At 45.9% G+C, this 27417-nt stretch overlaps 1 protein-coding gene across 1 annotated transcript in view; it reads left to right on the forward strand.

The window, feature by feature from the left end:
• DNAH9 (dynein axonemal heavy chain 9) overlaps positions 1-27417 on the forward strand; it is a 169583-nt gene that overhangs the window by 84118 nt on the left and 58048 nt on the right. The window contains exons 49-55 of the mRNA XM_086762087.1: positions 2951-3211; positions 6484-6909; positions 9605-9724; positions 16787-16975; positions 18291-18526; positions 20648-20770; positions 22837-23041. Coding sequence (XP_086618213.1) covers positions 2951-3211; positions 6484-6909; positions 9605-9724; positions 16787-16975; positions 18291-18526; positions 20648-20770; positions 22837-23041 — 1560 coding nt within the window. The remainder of the gene's footprint in view (positions 1-2950; positions 3212-6483; positions 6910-9604; positions 9725-16786; positions 16976-18290; positions 18527-20647; positions 20771-22836; positions 23042-27417) is intronic.

A 27417-nucleotide genomic window follows, 5' to 3' on the forward strand; every position in this document is an offset into this window, starting at 1 on the left:
TGGGCTGTGAGAGGACAGAAGGTGGGAGCTGTGCTGGGAAGGTTTTCTGCAAACTCTGAGATAATAAGTGTTAGTGGTGGTTGGGCTTTGCCATCTCTGCGTTTTGAAATGTGGTTTAACAGCTTGAAATATGACAAGCATCTGGATTTTCCAGAGAAACAGAAAATAGTGCTGTGTACAAGCTGCCACCCTTTCTGGTGGGAGAGAGGGGAAGTCTGAATACCTTCCGTTACTGTAATATTTGTAGAAAGAAGAGAACTTTCCATGGCTTTATTCCTAAAGTTGCTTGGCCAGGGACAGCTCCACAAGCTACTGGGTGCACATTTAAGGTTTCTGCTGTGCCTGTGCCTCCCCGAAGGCTGTGGTGCGAGTCCTCCCTGCTCACTGGTGTCTCATCAGGCATTGTTATGGCTGAGCACTAGGATGTGTGGGAAGGGAGGAAACACGGATGTGACAGACTGGTTTTGCTGGATGTGGGTACAGCATTAAGGGAAAATTGCTTGCTGTGCTAAGGGGGTGAAACTGGAGGAGTAAAGTCCATAAACGTACATTCCCTGTGCCATCCCCAGAACATCACTAAAGACAGTGAGTTTGGTTGTTTAGGCGTAGCTCCTGTTTCTCTTTCCACTACACAAACACTGTTAAATTGTCCCTGATTAACTGCATTTCAGTTTTAGCTGCACTGGGGAAACACGATCGCTTCCTTTCACGTTTCAAAATCCTGCTGTAGGTGAAGGAGGCTGGAGGCTCGTATGTCTCCTAGACGTGGTGTGGTCTATTGGCAGAGGGTCCAGCAGATCCTCAGGATGCACACTGCAGTTCCAACTTGCATTATTTCCACCAGGAATTTAACATCTAACCCAACCCCTGTTGGGCAGGGGCCTTTGCAGTAACATGCACTTCTGGCCTTCCAAATATTTCTTTCAGGCAAAGCTGTAACTGAATTTCTTGAATTTTTTTTTTTTTCAAATCCTCACAATGTTATAGCTAGTAATTTACTCTTCTGTTACTGCACATGCTTGGCTAAAAGCAGGTTTTGCCAGGGCATTTTCTGTTCTCACGGGCTGTACTGGGAGCTCGGTTTGCATCTGCCCGTTTTGTAGGGCTTTTGAGTACCAGTGGGTTTTAATCCCTTGCTTGTTTTGTTATGGTTGTGTAAAACCCCTAAAGCTCCCATTCACATACGTATCCAGCACATGATTACTGGGTTTTGGGCAGAAGGTCACAAGCCATATCTGCCATCAGTGAAGCCTCCCCCTTCAATTTCCTGCAATCCCCGAAGACGTGGAGCTGAACGAGAAGCTGCCGCTTAGTTTGCTGACTTGAAGGGATTATGTGCTCCTGCGAGGCCGGAGCTGTTCAGATTTACAGTCGCGTCTTTGTCCTGGTGGGAACAGCATTGTAGTGCCAGGCAGCAGGAGACGACAATGGATGAAGCGCACAAAGAGGTTCCTAAGAAACCAGTCTCCGCTTGAAGCTGGTGTGGAACATCAATAGCTTCAGTTTATAAGATTGCAAATTGTGCTCTCTCTTCTGGTATAAAAATGGAGTTATCACCAAAAGCATGTATCTTACTTCCCTCCTAGTAAGTATTTTTCTATAATTAAAGATGCACCCCAGGAGCCGTGAGCAATCCTTTATGAACCTAATGACAGGACAGTGAAAAACTCCGTGGTCTGCACAGAGCCTGGATAAATGCATTGAAATGTGTGCTTTTAGAAGGAGACTTTGTCTTCAACTGACAGCTGGTGTGAGCTCCTCCACCACCCAAATGCTTCAGGGTGTAGCTGGAGATCGCTCCTGCCTTGCTGGGTGAGAGCAGCTGCGTGGCGGAGTTGGTGTGTGAGGAGCTGCCACCACTGCCGTGCCTCTTGGCTGCCAGCTGAATGGGACATCCCTTCTCAAGCTCATTCGACATCACATTTTAAAACCCCTTGAGCCTTGGACCTCTGGCAAGGACTGTACCTGATTACATTGTAATATTTAGATTATATGTAGATTTAGATTAGATATTAGGAAAAAAATGTTTTACACTGAGGGTGGTGGAGCCCTGGCACAGGTTGCTGAGAGAGGTGGTGGATGCCCCATCCCTGGAAACATTCAAAGCCAGGTTGGATGAGGCTCTGAGCAACCTGATCTGGTTGGAGATGTCCCTGCTCCTTGCAGGGGGGTTGGACTGGATGACCTTTGAAGGTCCCTTCCAACTCTAACCATTCTATGATTCTATTTCTGTGTGAAAAATGCCCTTCTCACTACAAGTCTGTAGGACCTGGTGGTTGTAAAGGATGAAAGTGCAGGAAGTGAAAGAAGGTATAGCTGAATTGTAGCACAGGCCATCTTCACCACAAAACACATGCACAGCGCACACATGCCCTCTTTACCAGGGGTGTGATGTAACATCAGATCTCATATTTGAAGCTGGATGTATCTGGCTTTATAATTACAGAAGCTTCTTGCAAATACCTGGTTCACAGTGAGGCTCCTGGGCTGTACAAAAATAATCACTAGAATTTCTGAAATGAAAGCTTCCACCTACTTCCCATGGAATCCTGCTCAAAGCAACGTTCATGTTGCCCTGGCACCTCTGTCTGGTTTCCAAGCAGAGGCAGTGAGCAGGGGTGGGACAGCCTCCTCCCCAGCTCATCTTGCTGTGCTGGTTCCTCCCCCGCTGGGTTCCTTGCTGCTGGCAGGCTGCTCCAGTGCGTGGACCACGCGCATGGGCTCTCCAACAGTGACCCAAGCAACCATGAGCAAAGGAGAGCAGCAGCATCCTGCTAACAGCTAGAGATACTTATTTTCTGTGCTGCCAGGACATTGCTTATTTTAGACACAGGCCCTCCATGCTTTTGGGTGCTGGTCAGCCCCACTTCAGTGTGAGCCCGTGCTGCTGGGCAGGGCAGGGAGCAAGTTGGTTAGTGTCCATACTCTCACATGTGTTTCTTCCCTCTAGGTGGATGAGCTGAAGGCCAAGCTGGCAGCCCAAGAAGTGGAGCTAAAGCAGAAGAATGACAATGCAGACAAGCTGATCCAGGTGGTGGGAGTGGAGACAGAGAAAGTGAGCAGGGAAAAGGCAATCGCTGATGAGGAGGAGCGGAAAGTGGCACTTATCACCCAGGAGGTTGAGCAGAAACAGAAGGACTGTGAGGAGGACCTGGCCAAAGCTGAGCCTGCCCTGGCAGCTGCGCAGGCCGCTCTGAACACTCTCAATAAGGTATGGTGAAGATTCCTGTGGGAATCCAGTATCTTCCCTCTGTGTTTTGGGGGGGGAGTGTCATCTGATGGCCCAAGTTTTTGTGCATTGTATTGACCCTCCTCCAGCTTCTTCCTAGCTGGTGCATACTTAGTCCCTGGGGTGACTTGGAGGAGCTACAAGGCTATACCAAGTTCCTCTTTACTCACAGCCACGGAGAGCTGAAGGAACTGATGCTGAGAACATAGCACAGACAGATCTCATGTGAGCCCCGCAGACTGGTGTTTGTGGGTGTGGGGCTGGCAGGTTGTGGCTGCAGCTGGCAGTGAGCATGGGCATCCCCCGAGTTGCCACTTGACCCATCTCCTGCTTTGGAAGGAGACCTGTGATGGGAAGACTCATGTGCCACTCTGATCTACAGCACAGTGGAACAGTGTCTTCCTACAGCCCATGGCAAATGCCTTGCTTGGCCAAGGGGGAAGACAAAGTGGGGGAAGAAGGAGCAGAGATCCACAGATGCAGTGGGGAGAGTTGGTGCCTTCTTGAGCTCCTCTGGGCATCTTTTCCTCATGAGATCTGTGGTATTGTAGGAACAAAACATGGCGGCCTGAGGATTTGAACTGATCTTCTCCAGCTGTGCTGGGGCTGGATTTGCCTTGTCCTCTCTTTGTCCAAGATGTTCCTCAGGCCTTGCATACAGCTTGGCTTCACAGGTGCACTTGTGGGGTCACTTTTGGTTTGACACAATAAGAAGCACTGGTACAGAAGTCTCATCCTGTGTTTGGGTTCATCCTGTACCGGGGATTCTCAAGCAGGGAGATGTCCTGTTCTTCAGCAGTCTGTCTCGGCTGGGCAGGATGCTGTTTTGAGGGTGTTGGGTAGGTGAATACCAAGTGCAGGCTGACCTCTTGGTAGGGCTGTTCATTGCTGCAGACAAGGTGACTCCAAAGGAAGATACCACTGGCAGATAGTTTCCTGCAGTCAGAGTAGTCCTTAAGTGATTGGTTTAGGGAAGGCTTTTGGTATCTTGAAAGGTTTTTCCTTCAAGGGAGTTTCTGTTTGGAGCCTGACACTTTGAGATGTGTCCCAGAGATAAGTATCTGCAATTTATCGTGGTCTGCAGTTCACGCAGCATCCTGGGGCAGAGAACTCCTGCTGCACCCGGGGCCGAGCAGTGGCCATGCACCAGGCGCATCCATGAAAATCAGTTATTACCACGGTCACACCAAGGCATGATTCAGTCGTGCCTCAAACCATGGCTCAATCATAGCCCTGTTCGGAAAGCAGCTCCCAGTCGTCAGGAAAGGGTTTTCTGTTTGATTAGCTTTCAGGAGACGTGTGGCTTTGCTGCAGAGATGTGTTGTTTCTTGTTCCTGGAAGGAAAAAGACTATACAAAAAGAAAATGTTTGTCTCTTCGTTAGTTTTGGTTTCACGATGGACCGGTAGAATATCTCATTAGACAGAGATTAGGGAGATGCTGGGATTTTCCCTAGGGACCTGTAAGGCAGCAATAGCAGAGCACAGGAAGGCACAGTCTCCTTTACCTGCTGATCGGAGATGCATCAGAGAGCTTGACCTGCTTGCTGACATGAATAATCAGCAGTGTTTATGTGTGTATATATAGTTTCTCTCCAATTATCTAAGTTGTCTTACTTGGATAGCACTGCTATATGCAGCATTAATGGGAAAAGAATGAGAAAAGCTGTCAAGTGGAATGCAGTAATAAATATATATAGTCAGCTACCAAGGAGCTCAGTAAGCATGTGGATACGGGGACATGTCTGTGCCAGCGTCACCTGCTAGTCTGAAAGAAGAGCAGCCATGTTCGTTTGGACTCGTGTCTTTTGCAGACCGTCTGTGGCATTATGTGGAGGCGATCCAAGGTCCACACAAGTGAATGGGCCAGGGAGGTTTGTTTTTTTGCCATTTCCAGGATTAAAAGGACACTAACCCACAGGATCAGCCTTTCCTGGCAGGCCAGAGATCCCACGTAGGGTTTGCAGCTGGAGGAGAGGAGGAGAGTGATGCAGAGGAGAGCGTTAGGCAGCCGTGGGTGGACTTGTTGCTCCCAGAGGAATGGAGCCATCATGGCAAAGCAGGGCAAGGGTGGCAGTTAGCAAGGTGTTGACCTCCAGTGTGGGCATCCACAGCGGGGCCAGCCCATTTGAATTCCCTGCGTGGCAGGCGGCTCCTGAAATGGGGGCGTGCTATGGCCGGAGGCACTGCCACAGGAGTTTCTAGCCGGATGGTTTCCCATCCCCTCCTCCCTCGCTGCTGGCTGCAAAGCGGTCTTGTGTTTGGTAAAGAACACCTTGGCCCCATCAAACCAGTGTGGCTGCTCATCGCTCGTTACTGTAATGAGAGCAGCTGCTGCTCACGAGACACTGCCCAAGCAATGGGAGCTATGAGTAACAAGTGATTATTCCAGCAAAACTGAAAATATTGAGCAGTATGTGATGTCAGCTGGTTTACCCGTGCTTGTTTGTCCTGTGCAAAAGGTAACTCGTGTGTGCGTGGAGAGAGGAGCTCAGATGTCGGCAGATCAAACCCTCAGCATCCCGTTGTCACAGTTGCGCGTGTGTTAGGAAATGCATGCTTTCTCCACAATTCAGCTTTTTTTCACTTAGGTTGAGAATCATCCCGCTTTCGTGTTAGAGACTCGTTAAAACTGCCTGTGTTGGCAGTGGAGGAGGTGGGAGCTCCCCCTTGAACAAGGCTGTCCCCAGGGATGAGCTGATTCTGGAGGGGGAGCTGCCTATTCACCCCGATGAGTGCTCTCCTGCTAAAGGTGCTTGGTTAAAGCGCCTAAATTTGTGCTGGATGATACAGGGGTGCACGTGAAAAATTCAACAAGACTGTAACACGTGTCTGTCTCTGGCACAGGGCGTAGCTGGGCGTGAAGGGAAGCTCTGGGGGGCAGTGTTAGAGGGGCTGGGGGCTGTTTGTAGAGGTTATCATTTGGAAAGTTTTCCTTTTGTCCTTATCCTGATCTTCTGAGAGGGCAGAAAACCTTCTGCTTCCCCAGGCGAGAGGGCTGACAGCAGGGAAAGGGTAGGAGTCTGGGAAGGAACGCTGTGCTGTGCTGGTCCCAGGTGGGATGCAAGTAGCTGGATGTGGGGAATTGAACACGCATGCTGTAAACACGCACAGCGGTGATTTAAAGGCAGTGATGTTCAGGCCGAGAGAAACCCAATTTATCAGATTGATAGCTTGGGAGCCTGACTCTATTAGTGGCAAAGTAAAAAGAAAGCCCATTCATTTTAGTCTAATAACCTTGTTTTCCCCTTTTCAGAAGAATCTGACAGAGCTGAGGTCCTTCGGGTCGCCGCCTTCAGCCGTCAGCAACGTCACTGCGGCTGTGATGGTGCTGATGGCCCCAGGAGGAAGGATTCCCAAGGACAGGAGCTGGAAAGCAGCGAAAGTCGCCATGGCCAGGGTGGATGGCTTCCTGGACTCCTTGATCAAGTTTGACAAGGAGAACATCCATGAGAACTGTCTCAAAGCCCTTCAGCCCTATTTACAAGACCCCAAGTTTAAACCTGAATTTGTCACCACCAAGTCCTATGCCGCGGCTGGCCTCTGCTCCTGGGTGGTGAACATCGTGCGTTTCCACGAGGTGTACTGCGACGTCGAGCCGAAGCGGCAGGCCCTGAGCAAAGCCAACGCTGAGCTGGCAGCTGCCCAGGACAAGCTGGCCAGTATCAAGGCCAAAATTGCTGTAAGTGCTTGCGTGTTGGTGGGACCTATCGCAGTGGTTGCTGCTTGGAGAGAAACCCTCCACTTTGGAGAAAGCTGCTTCTCTGCACTTGTGTATTTTTAAGGGTGGAGTGGGAATCCAAAGATTCAGTAGATTGTGGTCTTTTCTATCCATTTTATTGCTGCTTTTTACATTTCATCTGTTCTTCTCCAGCCTTGCCTACACCTTAAGAGGAAGACTAATTATTAATTCTTATTATTCCCACCTAATCTTTAAAATGTAATTTACCTCTACTCATGAGTCCTCAGAAAACTCATTATCTTAAACCAGTGCATTCCCAGTGTGCTGCACAGGGTCAGGGAAGAGGAACTGGAGGCTGCTCCAGAGCTCTGGTAGCACAGAGCTGTGCTGGGCTGGTTCCCCACACCCAGTCCCTGGTGATGGGCATGTTTTCCAGGATGATGGCTGCTTTAGTAGGAGCCTGATAATTTTTCATGGCACCACTCCCTGTCAGTGTATCTTGTGCATTATCCTTGTTTAGATTTTTACTACTTAAAAAAAAAAAAAATTAAAATCACTCAATAGAAGAAATTACTGTGTGATTAGAAGCAGAGAGTAGCTTCTAGCCTTTCTCTTTTTCTTTCAGAAAATTATCTCTGTGTTAAGACACACAGCTTTTCTGCCCTCTTCCCTTCCTGGCCAATACCTGCTAATGGCAAAGCGTGGAAATCAGCCTACGGGGACCCTGCCAGCCCATCCCTCAGCAGCGCAGCGTCCCATCACTCACCATTCTCCAGGTCCCTCTTGGCACAGGCAGCCACCACTTGCGCTCCAAAATCTGCCTTTTTTTTTAAGGTGCAGTGGATCCGGGACCCCTCTTTGTGAGTGAAGGATCCTCTGTGGCTGTGCTTTTGTACTGTGACAGCACAGTTCCTGCAAAATCCCCATTAATAACCGAGGTGTGCTGGGAGCCGGGCTGACAGGTTTGTCTCAAAGTGACTTTGAGATGCGCACCCGGCGAGGGGCAGCACCGTCCCTCCCGCTGAGCCTGTCCGAGTACTCGTCTCTTCTACCAGCACATCTTGATGTCAGAAAACAGATAACTCTTTTGATGTCTCCTAGGGCTTATTATTCTTAAAATGCTTACTACACTTTTTAACTAAAAATGCTTATAAAAATCTCCAGAGCTCTCCAGTACCCCCTTCTCGCTGCAGATGAAAGGAAGGCAGGCGCAGCACCTGAAGCAGGGATGGATTTAGAGGTCTTTAGCCTCTAATTCTCCCATCTCAGATGTGAAATACAGTGCTGGGGAACTTTTTTCATCCCTTTATGCTACTCCTTCCCAAAGCTTTTAATGCCTCAGCTTTTCTTCTTCTTCTTCTTTTTTTTTTTTTTTTTTTTTTTTTTTAAGAAGGGGGATTTTGTTAAAGAAAATGGCAATCTTTGGGGAGATTACTGGTACTCCACTGGCATGCACTTACAAAACTGACTCTTTTAGATGAGTTTTCTCCTCTGCTCAGCGTGGGGGTGGATGTGGAGGAATATCCTTGCTCATCCAGCTGGGATATCTTGGATAGCTTCACTGATGGGAGACTGATTCATACCTGCTCACAACTGGGCCCCAAGCTGTCACGTACCCATTTTTAGTAATAAATGAGACTCTTCTGATTGTCAAAAATCCTAAGTACCTTTCCCTCTGCTGTATCTGCCTGGGAAATAAGGTTGCTACAAGCCTGGGGAGGGTGGATGGAGAAGCAAGATGTGCACTCCCAGTTGCACACAGATGTATTTGTGTGTTGCTGTAGAGGGTGTCTGGTGGGGTACTGCAGGTACGATCTGCTCTTGGCAGCTCATAGATGCTCGTTTATCAGATCGTGCTTGTGTACCTGGGATTTTCTATAGATGAGATGAGCGTATGTATATACATTCACATGCACTCAGAAACTTTTCATGCTATTCATTCCCAGGCAGGCTGGGAGACTGCTTTGTGTTTCCCAGTATCCAGGAGAGCTGCAGATATCCCTAATATAATCCTTTTTCATTTTCGAGTTTGTTTCTAGTGTGTAGCTCAAACAGTGTTAGTGATTTACAAGCAGTTTAGCCTGAAGCAGTTTGCATTGGGTGCAGATAAAATCAATTATCACTTCTACTTCTCTTATCAGAGGTGAAATGCTGCAGGTGCTTGTGGGAGCTGTTGATTTGTTTTAGACTAGAGTGTGAACTGTTCTGTCCAAGCAAAGGGCTCTTTTTCTTTTTCTCCAGGTGATTTGGGCCCTTTCTGCCCCTTCCCACCACTGAAGCACTTTGCAGCCCACCTGAGGTGGTCTCACCTAGCGCTAGCTGGGCTTCTCTGTGGGAGTTGTCCCATGGCAACCCTCAGGGAGCTTTAGAGCCAGAACAGCTTTGACTGATTTGTTATATTCCCTTCTAGAAGCAGGATGCAGGAGGTATGGCTTTGAGATGGGTCAGCATACCTCCAGCTGCTCAAGGAGCCCCTGGGGAATTTGAGCACAACTTGGTGAATCAGCAGAGCCTCAAGGACTGGACTGAGACCAAGGGGCTGCAGCATCAGGAAATATAAAATTCTGTTTTCTTAGCTGCCCCGCTCATCGCCCTGCCCTCAGGGTGAATCGTCTCTGTAGAAGAGTTTTCCTTAAAACTGTGCTGCTATTTTCTCTTTTTTTTTTTTTTTTTTTTTTTTTTTTTTCATGTGCAGCGCCTCAACGAGAACCTGGGAAAGCTCACAGCCAAGTTTGAGAAGGCCACTTCAGACAAACTCAAATGTCAGCAAGAAGCTGAAGTTACAGCGTGTACCATCGCTCTTGCAAATCGACTGGTGAGTGTCAGCAGATGCGACTCTGACGGCATGAATGGGAGGTATCAGGTGCTGCTGAGATGCGAGCCATGTGCACACAGTATGCTACATCCTCTAATTTTTTTTGGAATACATTTCCTGCGCTGCAGCAAGTTTCACTAATGAAAATGAATTTACATTGCCTGTTTCCATACATCAGGGTAGGCACTGCGCTTATTTAGAGTGGCTGGATATACTCTCTCCACAGCTCTCATCTCTTTTTTGTTACTGAAGTGCATGATCGAGTACCGATGGCCCAAACTATATGACTCAAAAATTGTATCATAAAAACAAATATGGAATACGCAAGTAGCTTTGCAGGTTTTGAAGTGACAAAAAGTCAACAGTTAACCCCATCGGTCTGCATTGTGGTCTGTTGTACCTTCAAAATACGCAGCCGCCTAGTTCTGTGCAGGGCAATGCCCTTCTCGCTGCTTCACAGGTAAGAGACTTGGAGATAATGGCTTCTGTTCACACCGTCCTGTTAGCCAGAGCCCCAGCTCACATCCAGGGCCGCCGTTGCCCTTAACGCTTTGCGTTTTGCCTTGTGCACTGGCTGTTGGCGTGGAGCGAGCCAGTTCTTCCTCCAAGCAAGGAAACAGGGCTGCAGGAGATAGTCCTGTGCTTGAGCTCTGCCCTGGCAGGCGATGGAGTTGGAGCTGGTTCTAGCAGCTGCCTCTGCTGCATCAAGCTCACCCTCTAACACATGAAGGCAGCATTGACGTTGTCTTAGTGGAAAACCTCAATTTTTTAATGCTTTTAAAATACCTGACTCACTAGACCTTCAGGGAAGATGCAGGTAGAGGTAGAGGCTTCTGTGGGTACAGACTTAGGCAGTGCACTCCCACACTGCTGCTGCTGAAGCTCTTGGCATATAGCTCCTGCCTGAGACCTGGCAAAACTCGCTGAAATGTGCAGCCATGCAGCCTGGTCTTGTAACAGCTCTGAAAGAAAGGCTGCTGGGCTGCCCTTCCTCCCAGGAGCAGTGCAGATGCTGTGTTCAGCCACTCTCTTTTCCAAGAGATGGTGGTGTATCTCCAGGAGAGTGTCCTGCCCGGTCTGCATGTATTCAGGGATGGAGGCAGGTCTCAGTCTATCTTCTTGAGGGCTGGGGCTGGTGGCAGCTAGGTAGAATACAAAGGTATTTCTAGAAGTGATGCTGGATGCAGGTTTCTCTGCTTGTTTTACTAGCTCGTGGCTGTGTTGGGCTGTAATTTGTATGTAAAGTGTCTGTTTGTGTCTATCCCATTATAGCGTACAGTCATAAAGATAAAAAGATACCGAATGGTTAAGCTTTTTCCTTTGAACACGGAGAGTTGTGCTCAATTCTCCATTTCATGCTCTCAAACCTTCTCAGGTGACCTTCAGCAAATGGCCTTAGCAAGGGTTTTCAGAGCTGTTTGGGTTTCAGGGAGTTTTCATGGGCACACCAAAAAGCCTGCATTTAGTGGGGCATCACCGTGCTCCCAAAACCTGCAGCATTCACCTGCTGCATGCTCGGGTGCTGGGAAACTTGTAAAAAAACCTTCATCTTTCATCTCTGTGTGCCTGCCTTGGAAAACTGCTGTACACAAGTGCAGGCAGGACTGCGATGTGCTCAGATATAAGGGGTCAAAGACAAACAGGAGATGAGTCCCTTCCTACACCGATTTAGATCTCTTTTATGCAACCGCTGTAGGAGATTTGTGCTTTCATGTTCTTCAGGTTAAATCTCAATGAATGCTTCCAAAACCTTTAATTAAAACAGGAAAGTAGCTTTTTCATTTGAAAGAGCCGTTGATGTTTCTGGGGAGAGTCTGCAGGATGAGCGTTTCCCTGCGGCTTTCCACAGCCGAACAAAATCCCGTTTAACATGATGTGGAGGTAGATTGCGGCTCCGAGTCGTGTAGGAGTCAGTAAACACAAAATACAAGAAGGAAATGCTTCATGAAAAAGAAATATAGAAACGATGGTTTCAGTTCTTTTCATATAAATACGTGTGTATGTTTTACACTGAATACAGCTAAATTTCACATCAATTAGTAGCACTGTAACAAGCAACGTGATTTATTAAAGGTGCATGTTTAGCATGTGAATTCTTGGCTTAAAAACCTGAATCTTCATTCAGGTACAACTGTGATACTGCGGTAAGGAAAACTTGTGGGATTTTGGGGCAGGTTTTTTGGCTTAGCTGTTTTAACGAAACTGTCCTTGTAAAACAAAAGGAGCAAATATTTTAAGGTGATAGATTGTCATATGATGTATGTTCAATAATTTATTTTAAAGGAAAGTGTTTTGATTCTGAAATCAAGATAAAACATTGGAATTAAGTTTTTCTAAAACTCTTTGGTTGCAGTTGAGGTTTTTGCGATGGTGTGTGCATCTGTCTGTGGTCCGATAGCACTGGGTTTGTCACAGGCAGTAGAATCTCAGCAAAGCAGCAGGAATATATTTGCTTTTAAGTGTGTTCATCACCTTACTCTTTAATGGAGACTGCTCGCAGGCTCAGGGTCTGCACCGGCTTAAAAGCAATACTTGTTCACATTTCACGTAGGAGATGAACACAGTCTGTTGGCTCAAACCGATATGTGGAACCAAAATCCTGAATTGAACATCCCTTGGGCTTTAACGGGGGAGAACGTGGCTCTTGCCAGCCCTGTTGCAAAGAGAGAAAAGTAACTGTGGCTTCTCATGCTGTCAGGGTGCTGCAGCACCCAGCGATGCACAGCTATCAGGGTGCTCTGCTTACTGTGAATTATGTGGAAAACATAGTGGGATATATGGAAACATGGAAAACAGTGGGTATTATTAGGATCAGGGATGATTTAAAAGTCTGAGTCAGGATTATTTCTTCTGGTGGAAATTAGTAGAGTTCAATGCAGGTTTGTGGGAGAAGAGAAGAGAAGCACTCAGTCTCTGGGAAATCAGCTGTCTCTGCCTGTAGCTGGCATTCAAACGGCAGTGTTTGTATAGTGGTTTAATAAAGAGTCTGTTTTCACTTAGATGAGCTTTTGTTTAGTAGCAAAATCTTACCATGCTTGCCATGAGATGGAGAGCAATGCTGGGCGGAGCAGGGACACCAAGTCCCAGGCCATGTTGGTGATATCTCCTCTCCACCCCATGGACTGGGAACACCTTGCATTGAGACTCCGCTGGGTTCCTTGAAGCCCTGTGTGCCTTGGCTGGGTGCAGGACAGAGCTGCTGCCAGGCATCATAGCTGAGGGAGCTCTGAACAGTCTGCTGTAAATGCAGACAAGAACAAGTTCTGTCAGTGCCAGTTACACTAGCTGTCTTTAACGGCCTGGTTCGAAAGCATGGCTTACTACAACTGCTGTCAAAAATGGATCACATTTGCAGTGTACGCAAGGAACTACGTGCATCCCAATTTACTGTTGTACAATGCACACGGTCTTCTGTGTCATCTCTGGCTTTGATCTAGGAATAGATCCTGGCAGCCCTCACTGATGTGCAATTTATTTGACATTCAAGACATGTCACCTGTGTGACTGTGGGCAGCAATACATTCCCGGGCTTTGAAATAAATATATTTGAGGTTGTACGAAGAGTACACCTAACTGAACACAGATAGTGTTGCTTTGGATTGAAAAACAAAACAGGGGGGTGAAGGCAAGCCAGACTTTTACAGTGCCTTAGTTTTAGTTTGGCATCCTGTGAACTTTAGATAACCTAGGGAGGATGTTCCAGGATCCAGGGGACAGGGAATGCGGCAGGAAAGGGAGGGTGGCTGATGGATGGGATCTGGGAGTGGATGTGTGCTAATGTGGCAGATGAAATTTAGTGATGACAAATGCGAAATAATGCATGCAGGGAAAACAAACTGTAATCATGCATTTACATTGATAGGTCCTAATTACACTGTTATCACATACAGAAGAGCTCTTGGAGTTATTGCAGAGTTCTCAGAAACAGCAGCATGGTACTCAACTGGAGGAAGAAAAGCGAATTGAATATCAGGAATTGGTAGGAAAAAATCAGGAAGCGGAAGTTAAACGATCGTATCGGATCTATGGCATATCTGCGTCTTGCATGCCCAACACAGTTGGGTTACTGTATCTCAGAAGGCTGTGGGTGACCTAGAAAAGGTACAAAGTGTGTACCAGCTTCCATATGTGAAGAGAGGAAATAGATTTGTACTCTTAATTTTGGAAAAGAAACAATGTACGGATGGATGTGACAGAAGCCTATAAAATCCTGAATGGTATGCAGAGGGTGAATAGGGAATGATTGTTCACTATCCCTCGTTATCAAAGACCTAAATGTAATGAAATGGATGGCTTTCAATTTGCTACTTGTTAAATAAAAAGAATTTCAGTGACTTCTAAGATCTGAGGTGAAAGGCACTTGGGATTTTTTTAAGATACTGAACCTGTCAGTACTGTCTGACCCATGCAAAGGAGAAGACAAGTCCCCTAGGACCTAAGTGGATAAAAAATAACCTCAAGAAATTAATTAGGAGTATGTAGAGAGTCTACAAGTATTAAAGATGTCTTGGTCTTAGAGGCTATGGGAGTAGTATGAGAATTGACCTCAAGGAGGCTGGAGGAAAGACCTATAGGTACTTCGTCTATAAAAATTACAAAGGAAAGGTGGAGGAAGTGGATTTCTATGCACTGTTACTGGAGCTGAGATTAAGGATAATTTAGGTATGATCCTTAAAAGTAATCAATAATTTAAAAGTGGTGCTTTGCTTTTTTTTTCAACAAGGAGAATTACATAAGAACCGCTGAGACCATGGTCTGTCCAGCTTCAGCTGGACTCCAGCAGATATCCAGAAGAGAAGAGGAACAGGGCAGGTGTATCCCATGCTACCTGATCTGTAATATTTTCCAATCTTCATATGCTCCACTTTAATGATTGTGGGTGTACATGATAAGACAGACCTATAAGGCTGAGAACATAGAAATGGGAATGTCCACAAATAAAGAGGAAGCACAATTGCAGTTGAAATAACTGGATGATCTGGATATGGGAACTATAGGAATGAGATTGAATTCAGTAATGCAAGGCGCGGATACGTGACTATGGGTTTAAACCAGATTGTTTGTTTCTAAACCAGGAGCACATTGCCAGCAACCGGTGAGGACCACTTCAATCTATTTGTTCAGGCTTTGCCCTACGCATCATGTAACGCTAGGAAAGGCAGATGTGGTGCAAATAATATCAAGAGTAGGCTTTCTAGCAAGACTAGCACGTGTTGAAATCAGCAAAAGGCACTGGGGAAACCCTTTCTGCAGCTTTGCGAGCAGGATGGTTCATGTTCCTGAGAGAGTAACTCAGCTGGAACAGGTGTAGGGACAACTCTGAGGTTGAATGGGTCAAAGAAAATCTGCGGCCTCTCTTTCTGCTCTTGGCAGGAGTCAGACTGCCCAGAAAGTAGTTGTCACTGTTTCAGAGGCAGATTTGTCAAGGCAGAAAGGCCATCAGAGCTATTATTGCAGGTGTCTGTTAGTTCTTTTATTCATCTGAGTAATAATAAATGATCTGGATGAGGTGGTGTGTAAGCAGGTCGCACGGTTTCTCATTAATGTGAATACAGTAATGATGCAGACTGTCTGTATAGAATTGTAAAAATGGTACCAAATGATGGAGGTATGAAATGCCCGGTAGATAAATGTAAAGTAATGCATATTGGAAAAATTAGGTTTTTTTGCTTTACATGCCCTGTAAGTGATGCTGAGCTAGTTGTTATCGTTCAGGAATGAAATGATGGAGTTAAGAGTTCTGTGAGTATGTGAGCTCTGTGCTCCCAGAGGCATAAAAACCCTCAACAAACCAAAAACCTAAGCTGAAATTGAATGTTAAGTTTTATTAGGAAAATAAGAGAGAACAAAACAGAGAAAAATCACAATCTCACTCTATAAATACATTCTAAATAAATCTTGAATGTGCGGCTGTACCCCCCGCCCCCTCTGCTGTACCTCAAAGGATGCAGTAGAATGGGAAATGGTGCAGAGAAGGTAAGAATGAAAAGAAACCGGATAACAGAGATTACATCATTCGGTAAAGATAAAGATTGCAAGGACAATCAAAAGGCTGCTTCTGTGTGAGGAATTATTGAATAGGCTAAAGCTCTTCAACCTCAAAAGGAGACAGCAGAGGGGGTATCAAGGGCTTGAAATCATGAGTGGTATGGCGAAGGTGACACGAGCGTAATTGTTCGCTGTTTTTCCACTGTGTGAACGGGTTTTAGCAATTGAAAAGGTCAGACAGCACAAAAAAGAATGTACTTTTCTTACAGAAAGCCTAGGTAAACTATGTATCTCATGGTCACAAGATGTTGTAGATGCCAAAATGTTGGGTGGTATCCACGGCAGCTTAGACTCGGTCATGAAGGAAAAAAATCTTCAGTGGCTATTAAGCACAAAGATATAAGCTCTGTTTCAGAGGGTCCTTAAACCTCCAGTTGTGGGAAGCTGGGAGATTGTGTCAGGAACTATTATCAGATGCTCATTTTTGTAGTCTTCCCAAGCCATCTGGTAAGGGTTGCTGTCAGCAGACAAGAGGCAGACCTTGGGTCTGGCCCAGTAGAGATGTTTCTGTGGTTGTGTGTTTCAAAGGGGGACTAGAGCGACTTCTTTTGCTTAGCCAAGCAGAGCACATTCTCTAGAAAATACTGGCTGTTCTTATAAAAGCATCTGGAGGGTACATATGAGGCCAATTTAAAACTGTTTTGGGTTTTTCTGGCTTGTGAACCTGAAGGATGCATTCCACTTATATGGAATCTTCTGCTACAGTGGGTGGTTCTTCATCCTCCCAGTCCCTGCCTTTGCCTTCTGACACTTGGGCAGCATGGCTAGAGCACTTGACAGTAAAGACTGAGGCAAAAAAAGTCATTAAGACAATTAACAGCTGATGGACTGCCTCTCACTGAATGAGATGGTGAGGGAGGAGTTAGCAAAATAACTACTGAATATTTCACATCCTCAGGTTTTAAACTTTAGCAAATGACAGTTGGGGTTAGGAGCAAGGTATGGACGTGGCCAGATCCTGAGGTATTGCTTAAAGAACCACTGTAATGATCAATTTGACTTGGGAAATTGTAGGTTGGGGGACTCGCCTCTGAGAACGTGAGATGGGCTGAAGTGGTGAAGGACTTCAAACAGCAACAGAGCACCTTGTGTGGAGATGTCTTGCTGATTACAGCCTTCGTCTCCTACCTGGGGTACTTCACCAAGAAATACCGTCAAGACCTCCTGGATGGAATGTGGAAGCCATATTTGCACCAGCTAAAAGTAAGCCCTGATTTCTTTGAAAAGCAATTGTTACTGGAATCAACATGGCCATAAGTTCTGATGTCCACAGGGGACCCTTCAAATGAGGGGCATCCATGAGTCCCCACTGAGTTGGACTGAGGAGCAGGATGCAGTGACGCTTGATTTACTCTTCCCTGGGGAAGATGTTTTTGTGTCCTTGCTGCATGCAAGTGACGCAATTCCTCCACGTACAGAGGAAAATCCCTGGTGCAGCAACTCAAACGTGCAGGCCAGTGCCAATGCTGTGCAGGTTTAACCAGGAGTCAGGGATGGCCTAGGAGGAGGGAGATAGTATGGAGAGGGGATTACTTGGAGCAGACAGAGCTCACTGCCAGCTCTCTGGTAGGCTTGGAAAAACTCCAGGTGGTTCTTCACACTGAATGCAAGCTCTGTTCATGCTGGCCATGCCTCTCAGCTGGTTTCACTCATGTCTTGCTGTTTGGACCAGATGGAGACTGTCGTGCTTCAAATTTGTTTAATATTTCACTGATTTTTTACTAAGTCCTCTCATACATCAGTAAATACAAGTGCTCAGTCTCCTGTAGGATGGAGCTTTTACACATCAGTACAGTCACTAGATGTTATAAATCCTGATGAAACGCCAAGAAACTTTTAAATAAGGTCACAACTAGGCAGCGATGCCCAAATCATAATTCTAAGAAAACCAGCAAGTTCCTTAGGATGAGAAAGGAAAAAAAAATCTTTCTGTTTTTCTTAATACTAAGCCAAAAATTTAGTTATGAAAGGCAATATTGTTCCAAAAATGGCTTGTGTAGAATTTTCAAGGAAGTGCCTGTATTTCTGATGGAAAACTAAAGGCCCATTCTGCTCAGATAACTGGCACAGATAACTTTCTGGTTGTCACACCCAGAAATGGCCTCCCATGTCAGAGAAGCGTTTCTGGAATTGCTAACGCTGTTTTACAACACAACAGCAGGCTTATGAGGGTGTTAATTATGTTTTTCCAAGCTGTCATCTCGGAGAGCTCGTACGTGGCAGCGTGTGATCTGAAACTGCTGGGCTGGGGCTGTTTAGGGTGCTTTGCGCTCTGCTGGCAAAAACCTTTGGGGTGCTTGCGTAATTTGCATTCATTCACAGTAGGACTGGGAAACACTTAATACTGGATCAAAACTACCCTGTAGAATGGGGAACTACTGATAAATATGAGTTATCAGTTGTTAATTAAGCTAAATTTTCTTGAGGTGTTCTCCTTGCTCATCTTGTCGTGCAGGTCACAAGTCGCACTTGCTGCTCTTTGCCGATTCCCTAGGAAGCGTTTCTCCTTTCCTCCCAGGTGCCGATCCCTGCGACTCCATCCCTCGACCCTGTGGGCCTGCTGACAGACGACGCTGACGTGGCGGCGTGGCAGAACGAGGGCCTGCCCGCTGACCGGATGTCCACTGAGAACGCCACCATCCTCACCAACTGCGAGCGCTGGCCCCTCATGGTGGATCCCCAGCTGCAGGGTATCAAATGGATCAAAACAAAGTACGGCGAAGGCCTCCGAGTGATCCGAATCGGGCAGAAGGGGTAAACATCAGCCTTGTCACATAATAATGCCTCTTAATGGTTGTCTGCCTGTCATGTTTGAACAGCATATGTTTAACTGCAACCATCTGAGCCACTTACATTTGAGAGTTTTCCTCAATGTATTTGTGCATTAGCTGTTTATTCATTACCAAAATAATAGAGATTTCTCATTAAATAGAAGGTCTGTTTAGTGCTTGGCTCAGTTTCCATAGAAACCCCTCTGAAATTGAGAATGGGGAGAGCTGTGTGCTGGAGGCCGAGCTACATGTAAGACCATGGCATCCTCCGTTGGGCTTGTCTTCTGTGCCGTATCCTGACTCAGTTTCACCCAGGAGGGTGAGTAGGGCTTCCTACACCTCGGAAGAAGAGAAGAGGGCCTGGGCACGGAGAGTGAGGCTGCCATGACGGTCACTATGCCCTGAAGGCCAGCTGGCTAACTGTGCTCCCACCCTGGCACAAGTAGGAGGTTGTCATTGCAGCACCTCTGTATGGATCTCCCAAAATCTTTTATGGGAAGGCTTTTCCACTCCTGGCTCTTATCTCCAGTCAGCATGCAGACAGGTCTGCTATCTCAGTTTGCACCTATTTCTACCCATTAGCGAGGAGTTTCAGCTGAGATGGAGCACACTCAGAGTCAAATCCCTGCATAGATATGAGAGATTATTTTTTTTTTTATACAGAGCAAAGCATTGGCAACAGGTAAGAGTGACCCAAGCTTGGTGCTTGCAAATTCATCTCTATTTGGAGATGTCATGGGGTCACTCAGGTTGTTTTGCTGGTGCCTCCTCTGCTTTCCTCATAGAAAATAACAAGTAGTATTTAAAATTGATCTTGTGTGGGATGAAAATACAGCTTATTTTTCATTAGAGCAATTTCTGTTTCCTGGCCACCTGGTCACCATGCCTTGGAGTTATTCAGAGCAGTCTGTGAAAAAGTAAAGATCTTGGAGGAGGCACCTAAATGCAAACCTCTGGGATGGAACATTCATGTGCTGCCATTACAGCTCGCTGTGCAAATGTAGCATCTGTTTTTCCACTGGCCACACACACCAGACTGGCAGGTACTCCAAGAGGGGAGGTCAGTGTGCTGCTGTGATGTCTCAGGGCTGAAAGCATCGTTCACTGCCCCCTTACAGTAAATAAGGGAGTGTTTCATCATCTGGGAAATGGTGCTGCTTTGCTTTCAACTGCTTTAAGAGATTTAAACGCGTGCCCCTGTCTCCGTCAGGAAAGGGCCATTTGAGCAGCTTTGGAATTAGCATCTGTCCTTCTCTCGGACTGTTTCTTTGTATAAAATATTCCTGGACTCTGAAAAAAAGGGGGCTGCTGATCAAAGATGGAGTTTGTGTTGTGTCAACATGTTCCTTTAAAGGTTGGACCTAAAGGTCACTCTGAACTTCTTAGATCTTTCTATTACCTCTTGAGGTCCCAAACTCTCTAGGTTACACAAGGAACCTAAATTTTAGCCAATGGAGTTAATTGGAGTGATTCAGTGCAACAGCAGTGGTGTAACGGTGCCCAGAGCATCCTCACCGCCTGCGCAGGGCCCTTTTATCCTCTTTGTAGAGAAGTTATGTGAAGTGCAGAGCAGCCCTGAAGGAGAGAGCACAAGCGCTTGACCCTGCCCTTCCTGATACAAAGCATCCCAGTGCAGAGCATCCCTGTTCCACAGTTAGGCACTGGGCAAAGGGGTCCAGTTCCCTTGTGAGGAAAGAAACAGTCCTAAACATGACCCTGAACTCTGGGCAAAAAGGAGCTGAAACTTGCTTTACATCCCTGCTGTTATGGAAGATTATAACTGCACCAGAGAGTTCTGGGGAAAACAAAGTATTGGCTAAAAATGACTTCTCTTTTTTTTTTTTTTTTTTTTTTTTTGGAAAGGCGACACAGTTATTTTTGCTTGTCCTTTGAAAGTCTGAGACCTGATTTTCTTTATTGGACAGCTAAGACTCTGCCAGTGCCACTTTCTGCACCCTATGTTGACACCATCTTACTCTTCTTTCTCTCTTGCAACTGTTGCCATCGCGGTGGGGAGCACCCCTCTGTCCCCCTCATCTCCTCCTTGCTGCAAAGCACCACATCCAGCCTCACTGCGGTGGGTACCAATGCTTGTTTCCCGCAGGTATTTGGATACGATGGAGCGAGCCCTGGCTGCGGGAGAACTGGTTTTGATTGAAAACCTAGAGGAATCTGTGGATCCAGTTTTGGGGCCGTTATTAGGGCGAGAAACGATCAAGAAAGGCAGGTGAGCTTCAGGGAGGTTTAATAGCATGGGGGGAGTGGGTTCTTTGTGCTGTTGTGCTTTCTATTCCTGACATCAAGTTGTGGGTGCTCGTACACGACAGTGCTGGCATCCTGCCTTCAGAAGTGAGGGCATTTTAAATCAGGCAATCATGGGTAATTCAGTCATAGGATGGCTTTTGAAATAAACCTGGATTTTTTCATTTTGTTGGACAGTGTCAATCAAACCTCATGTGAAAGAGAGACCTGTAATTCTCCTTTTGTATAGCGACCTTGGTGTCTGTAATTGGTTATCCTGACACTGAATTATCACCAAAATAGCTATTGCTGTTGTGAAGAAAAAATAACTGTGGATTTTAACAAACATTGCTCGCTGCTTAGCAATACAGCTGCAGGTTTGAGCTTTAAGAATATACCAGTGTTTCTTAATGAGGTCAAGTTCTTCATCGCAGCTGCTGGTCACCCTCCAGCCCAGGGGAGGTCAATGAGAGGGACAGCAAAGGAGCTCACTTCTTCCTTCTTTCTTTCTGTAAGATAAAAACAGCACATTTCTAGTCTGTGCTCTTAATAACGGCAACAAATAAAACTTCGTGCTCAGCACTGAACTTGATTCAGGGACTCTTTTGATGTTGTTTGACTGGATTTCACAGAGTGGAGTCGTTGGCCTTTAGAAGGACACATGTTGTTCAGGCTTTTAAAGTCTCTGCTGCCAGCAGCTTTGCCGCTCGCAGGAGCTGGGTGTGAGCTGTGCCTGCTGCAGCTTCTTGCAGGGTAGCCCTGCTTCTGGCTTTGTGCGGTGTATAACAAAAAGCCTGTTAAGCTCTGCCGTTCGCCTTCCTTGAGGATTATTTCCTTACTTGCCTAAAATATCCTAGGAGGAGGTGAACTGCTGGGAAAAGTGGGCTGTCTAGAAAGTTTGTGTGGGAAAACATCATAGGATGGTTGACTGGCTGTGGGTTCAGCTGCAGGATGGAGGGGTGGAGAGGAAAGATCATCTCAGAGGGAATCAGTCCCAGGTGAAGGGGATGGAAAGGTTTGAAAGTGGAGACTGGGGTACAGCAGAGGTGGCGTGACTCCTGAGCCCCACTGCAGTGAAAAACTCGGTCATCCCCTTTGGAGAGATTGTATGTCTGCTGTCAAAACTCCTTGAGATCATGTATTTCTTAAGAAAGGGAAAATAAGTCATAAATAAACTAGAAAGTCTGAGAGTTTCATGTTTTCCAGGACACATTAAAGCCCTGACCCCGCAGACAGGTGCTGGTATAGTCCCAAAGTGAGGTTTTTTGAAGGCTCTCAGCAGTGTCCTTGGGTGCCGCCATGTGCTGCGTGATCTCTCTCTGCCTCAGTTTCACGGCTGTAAAAGCACTCAAGGTGGCCAAACGGACACCTAATGAGCTGATGTTTGACTGGAAAGTATATTCAAATTCCTGTGATAACACCACTGATCCCAACTGCATCCCTGAAAGCATTTCCAGTTTCTCTTCTCCTCTGGTTCCCATGGGCTTTGTAAAGCTTGAGTTCAGACTGTGTTGATTCCTGGGATCTCTGTAAGTTTTAGACTTGATGTCAGAAATGCAGATCAGAAGAAAGCTGGTGTTTCCTGGCTGACACCACTTCTCAGGAGTGACAGCCAGCTGCTCCCCGAACCTGGCTTCACTGTTCAAGCTCAGTGCAACCAGGGAGCTGGCTTGGTCTGAGGCAACAGACTAGGTAAATTTAGCTGTAGCTAATTAAAATCTCAATGCTGAGAGTATTTTCCTCCATATAACGCCAGCTTTAGGTAAAATATAGCCTCTGTAAAAAGCAAGTGAGGTTTTGTGGTTGAACTGGCCATCCTGCTGCTGGAAAGTGTGAGCCTTATTATATGGGATTGCAAACTCAGGGGCAAGGGTCTAGGGTTTTAATCCTAAATCAGGAGTATTTCAGGTGTGTCTAATTTAAAATCCTTTTTGCTTTAACAGTGATTTCTGTGTGAAGAGTGCAAATTCTTGCCAATGGTACTACCAAATGTCTTTGGATGAAACGTCCTGTAAGAGATCTGCACTCATGCTCCTTTTGGTCTCCTTTCAGGTACATTAAGATCGGGGACAAGGAGTGCGAGTTCAACCCTGCTTTCCGTCTCATCCTTCACACAAAGCTGGCAAACCCCCATTTCCCACCTGAGCTGCAGGCGCAGTGCACCCTCATCAACTTCACCGTCACGCGAGATGGCTTGGAGGACCAGCTGCTCGCCACAGTGGTCAACATGGAGAGGCCTGACCTGGAGGAGCTCAAGGTCAGTAGCTGGGAGATATGCTGCAAGGTACTACTACTACAAAACAAAACAAAAAAACATTTCATGTGCAAGGTTGCAGAGATTGCTGAGCTCGCCATAAAATCAGGAGATTTCCCTTGAGTGACAAACATTGAGGAATTTTTTTCTTCAGTCTTTGGTGTTTTGGGAACACTTAACCTGCAATTTCAAGGGGTTTTTTTTTTCTCCAAAGTTTGGGTAAGAATCTCTTTTCCTACTCCTCTTGGAAGTGGAAACTGAGATTCTCATTATATTAGCTTTTTTTCTGGACTTCACAGATTTAATTTTGGTGGTAGGATTAATCTCATTTAATTGTAGACATTTACGATATAGGATTCGCACCGTAAATATTGTAATATTTAATGGCTGGTAATGAAATTTTTCTGTTCTGGTTCTTCCTCCCACTTGTCTCTAACAGACTAAAATGTTCTCTCTCTCTTTTTAATAAGTATGGTTTCAGTTTCCAGATAATTTTAAAAAGAAAACCCTTTGTTCTAGTGGCACATTTAACAACGTAACGAATATGTGTAATACTAAATATTTACTGAGAGTAAGAATAAATTTACTACGCATGTTCAGTCAGGCCAGGCTAGTTTTGTAATAATCTTTTCATTTAATGAGGTTCTAAAGTACGTTAGCTGTGCAGCCTTAATGATGCATTTAGTTTTAACCCGGCTCGTGTGCTAACAAGCCAAAAGATGGCATCAAAAATATATAATGAACTGATTTAACGTGTAAGCCATGGCTGTCTTGCTGGGACTGAGAGAGAACCAAAGTGTCTTGACCAGGCACCCCTTGCACACGCTCAGCGCCGGGCTGTAAATGCCGCAGACAGCCGCTTTCCTTTGCTGATTTACACTGGAGCGGACTCGGGGGGTGACGGTGATTAGCATCGGGGTGTCATTAACTGCTGTTACGTTAAGGACCGTTCCTCTTAGCCTCAGCAGCGTCGCTGTTAATGGTTGCTGTCACAATACGAAAGGCAAATTCAGTATCGTGTGCCGTCAACAAATCCACAGTTAGGCTCTGAAAATTGGTGACTCAAAATCTGCAGCACTTCCCTCCTGTGCTGTAAAAGAGCTGTGTGTTAGAAAACAGTGAAAATAATGTGAATTAGGGCTCGCATCTTTTGGAGTCCCTGCTTCTTCAGGGCGTGTGTGTTGTGGAAGAAGGGTTTGGGCACAGGACCAGGGAAATGCATCCCTGAGTGCCAGGGAGGCACCGTCTGTGGAGCACATGGGGCTGTAGTCGCGCTTCAGAAAGCACTAGGCAGATACAGATTGGTGCAGGATGTAATTTTCGTAACAATAACATTTTAACAATGTTTTCTCAACATAGTCTGTTTGCATAATCTTTTTCTTCATTGGTTCCCAGTTATTCAGTCTTCCTTCTCATCTTGGAAGCTATCTTTATCTGTGTCACAGGGTTGTGCTCCTCTTGCAGGGAATGTTCGGTGTGAGACCACATTTGCACGCTGCCGTATTCTTTTCTAGAAACAGCTCAATCTGTCTGGAATAACTGCTCTAAATTAAAGCCAGGCTGAAACAGGTTAAGGCAGTAGTGAGCTGGCTGTGAGACAGTCGCAGCTAAGAGAAGCTGAAAACAGTTTAGGCCAAGGCAAGCAAAGCCAAGTCCTGAGACCTTCCCTGTCAGGTCAGTACAAACCCTCTGGCCCTTAATTAATCTCATTTGCAATTTCCTTTTGGAAGGATGACTGTGGTCCATGTCCTGTTGATGCTGCCTGTGGTCCCTGTAGTCTTACCAGGGCTGGTTCCAAGTATCTCCCACCTTCACCAGACTTCACTGTTTGGACGGAAATGTCTCAAATAGCCTTTACCTCAAGTTCATTGACCGTTTGCTGCTGAGAACATCCTCAGGAGGAATATTTTTGCAGCTGCGAGCCAAGCTATAGGTGAATAGGCTGTGAGTTGAGGTCTTGCGTTGCTGATTCCAGAGGTAAAATGTGTGTGAAAGTCCTTGCATGTTTGGGCTGTGATGGACAATGTTGAGGCTCCTCTGTTGGACAGTCAGCTCCAACACTTGGAAAACCCATCCCTGCATGGAGCTCCAGGCACCAAGAAGGTGATGGACACAGATGCCTGGCATTATGAGCCAGCACATGGGCAAATGCTGGCAAGATGAAGCAAACTGGTTGCAGCACTGCATTATCCTGACCATGTGTCTCACTGGGAGATTCAGAAAAGAAGGTGCTTTGAAGGAGTGGACTGAAAGTACAGGGATTTTTTTTTTTTTTTTTCTTCTGGTTTGTGGTGTTAAAATAGTAGAACAAAGCCAGCAGAAAGGACTGGGAGCGATGGCTGCTGTGGCTCGCTACAGTTTGGCTTCTGAGCTAGGAAAGGGTTGGTGGTGAATCTTGTAAAACTGGCCTGTAGCTCTGGTGAACTGCTGGTTTGTTTTGGATTTTTTTTTTTTTTTTTTTTTTTTTATGGAATGGAATTTTGAAGGCGCTCAGAGTAACCTGTTTCCCAGAAGTAGCGCTGTTGTATATCAACTGTGAAATAACAGATAATGAGCTCCGCTGCAGAAATAAGAAATGATGACCTTGCTACTGCCGAAAACAATAGCATGATGAAGCTGCAACAGGTGCAGAGTGTTGTGGGGAATACAACACTGTGTGCACTTCTGCGGGTGCGTTCCAGAAATTGCACGGTGATTACAAGCTATTGGAGCAAAAATCACATATGTCCTCATTAATAACTCCAGGGCTTGCAGCTCATGGTCTGGAATAATAGCTTGCAAAATGTCATTTTCAAGGCATGCTATGCTTGAATGACAGGAACACACAAAATTAGCCATGTTAGTTTTCTGTTTCAAGATTTGTAAAATATTTACAACCGTGGGCAAACTGCTGTGTGTAATGCCTGCGGAACAGACCTTTAAAAACAGCCAGTTATAGCTGAAATACCCACAAAAGGCATGCTTCGGTGCACGCTCTGCTGAATACTTGGGTTGACATTAACAGGAAACAAGTGTGTGTGCAGCAAGTATATGAAATTTCAGCCCAAATGTTGAAAGATGCCTCATTAATGAAAGAGTTAGTTAATCTGCTTGAAAACCTCTGACAACAGAGCAAATAGAATCATAGAATCGTAGAATGGTTAGAGTTGGAAGGGACCTTCAAAGGTCATCTAGTCCAACCCCCCTGCAAGGAGCAGGGACATCTCCAACCAGATCAGGTTGCTCAGAGCCTCATCCAACCTGGCTTTGAATGTTTCCAGGGATGGGGCTTTCACCACCTCTCTGGACAACCTGTTCCAGTGTTCTACAACCTCATTGTAAAAATTTTTTCCCTAATATCTGATGTAAATCTACCCCCCTCTATTTTAAAACCATTACCCCTTGTCCTATCACAACAGGCCCTACTGAACAGCCTCTCCCCATCCTTCTTGTAGGCCCCCTTGAGGTACTGGAAGAAATACTGCTGGCTCCCTTATGCCTCGTGGAACTGGAAGAGACGTAGAGTTACATTTCCCATTTCTGGGGTGCTTCCAGACCCTGTGGGTGGTTGGAAGGTGTGGGTATGTTTTCCAAAAACTGTCTTGGGAGCATTAAATCACTTGGCTTATGGCACTGAATCTGCCATGTGCCAGTCGCCATGGCCCAGAACTTCTCAATTCCATGTCTACTACTTCATAGAGCTGGCTGCTTTTTGCAGGACTATAAAACACTCTTTTTTTGCAAATTACTTGAATTTCTTGGTCATGTCACTTAAATACAGTCTAAGGATTTAAAACTGTGCGTCACATGGTAGTGTTTTATGTACCAGGCTGTTAGCGATTGACTTCATTTATGTAGAGAACAGTCACCAGGCTTCTATCTTAGCAGCATCCAAATCAGATGCACAGCTTTCCCGCAGGATATTTTCTGTGATAATGCTAAAAATAGGTGTTCACAATAGGACTGTGTAGTGGAATAATATACCTGAGATCCAGGAAAGATGCCATTTCTCTGAGCAAACACATAGAATAGGGCAATCATATTTCATGGGAGAAAGCCTATTCTGGAGGATCAGTTCAGAAAGGAGAGAGATGAGAGTCTTTGTTTCCACCACAAACAGCGTTAATGACTGGTATTTCTGCAAGAGAAAGGGAAATGGAACAAGTGTCTGGGGAGAACAGAGGGGGCATCTCACAGAAATTGCAAGAATTTACACCGTAATTCAGAAGATTTGCCCGTGAGGCAAGATGGTTGTTACTGGTCTGTATCTGCTTGGCGGTCTTTCTGCGGAGTTTGCAAACCCTTTGGCAGGGGAACTTTATCTTTGCATGTAGAGCTTCTAGCACAGTAAGCCTCTGGTCCCAGTGAGATCTCAACATCAGAATACAAACAGGAGCAGC

This window comes from Chlamydotis macqueenii, chromosome 18 (assembly GCF_036417535.1).
Source record: "Chlamydotis macqueenii isolate bChlMac1 chromosome 18, bChlMac1.mat, whole genome shotgun sequence".
In the NCBI taxonomy this organism is placed as follows: domain Eukaryota; kingdom Metazoa; phylum Chordata; class Aves; order Otidiformes; family Otididae; genus Chlamydotis; species Chlamydotis macqueenii.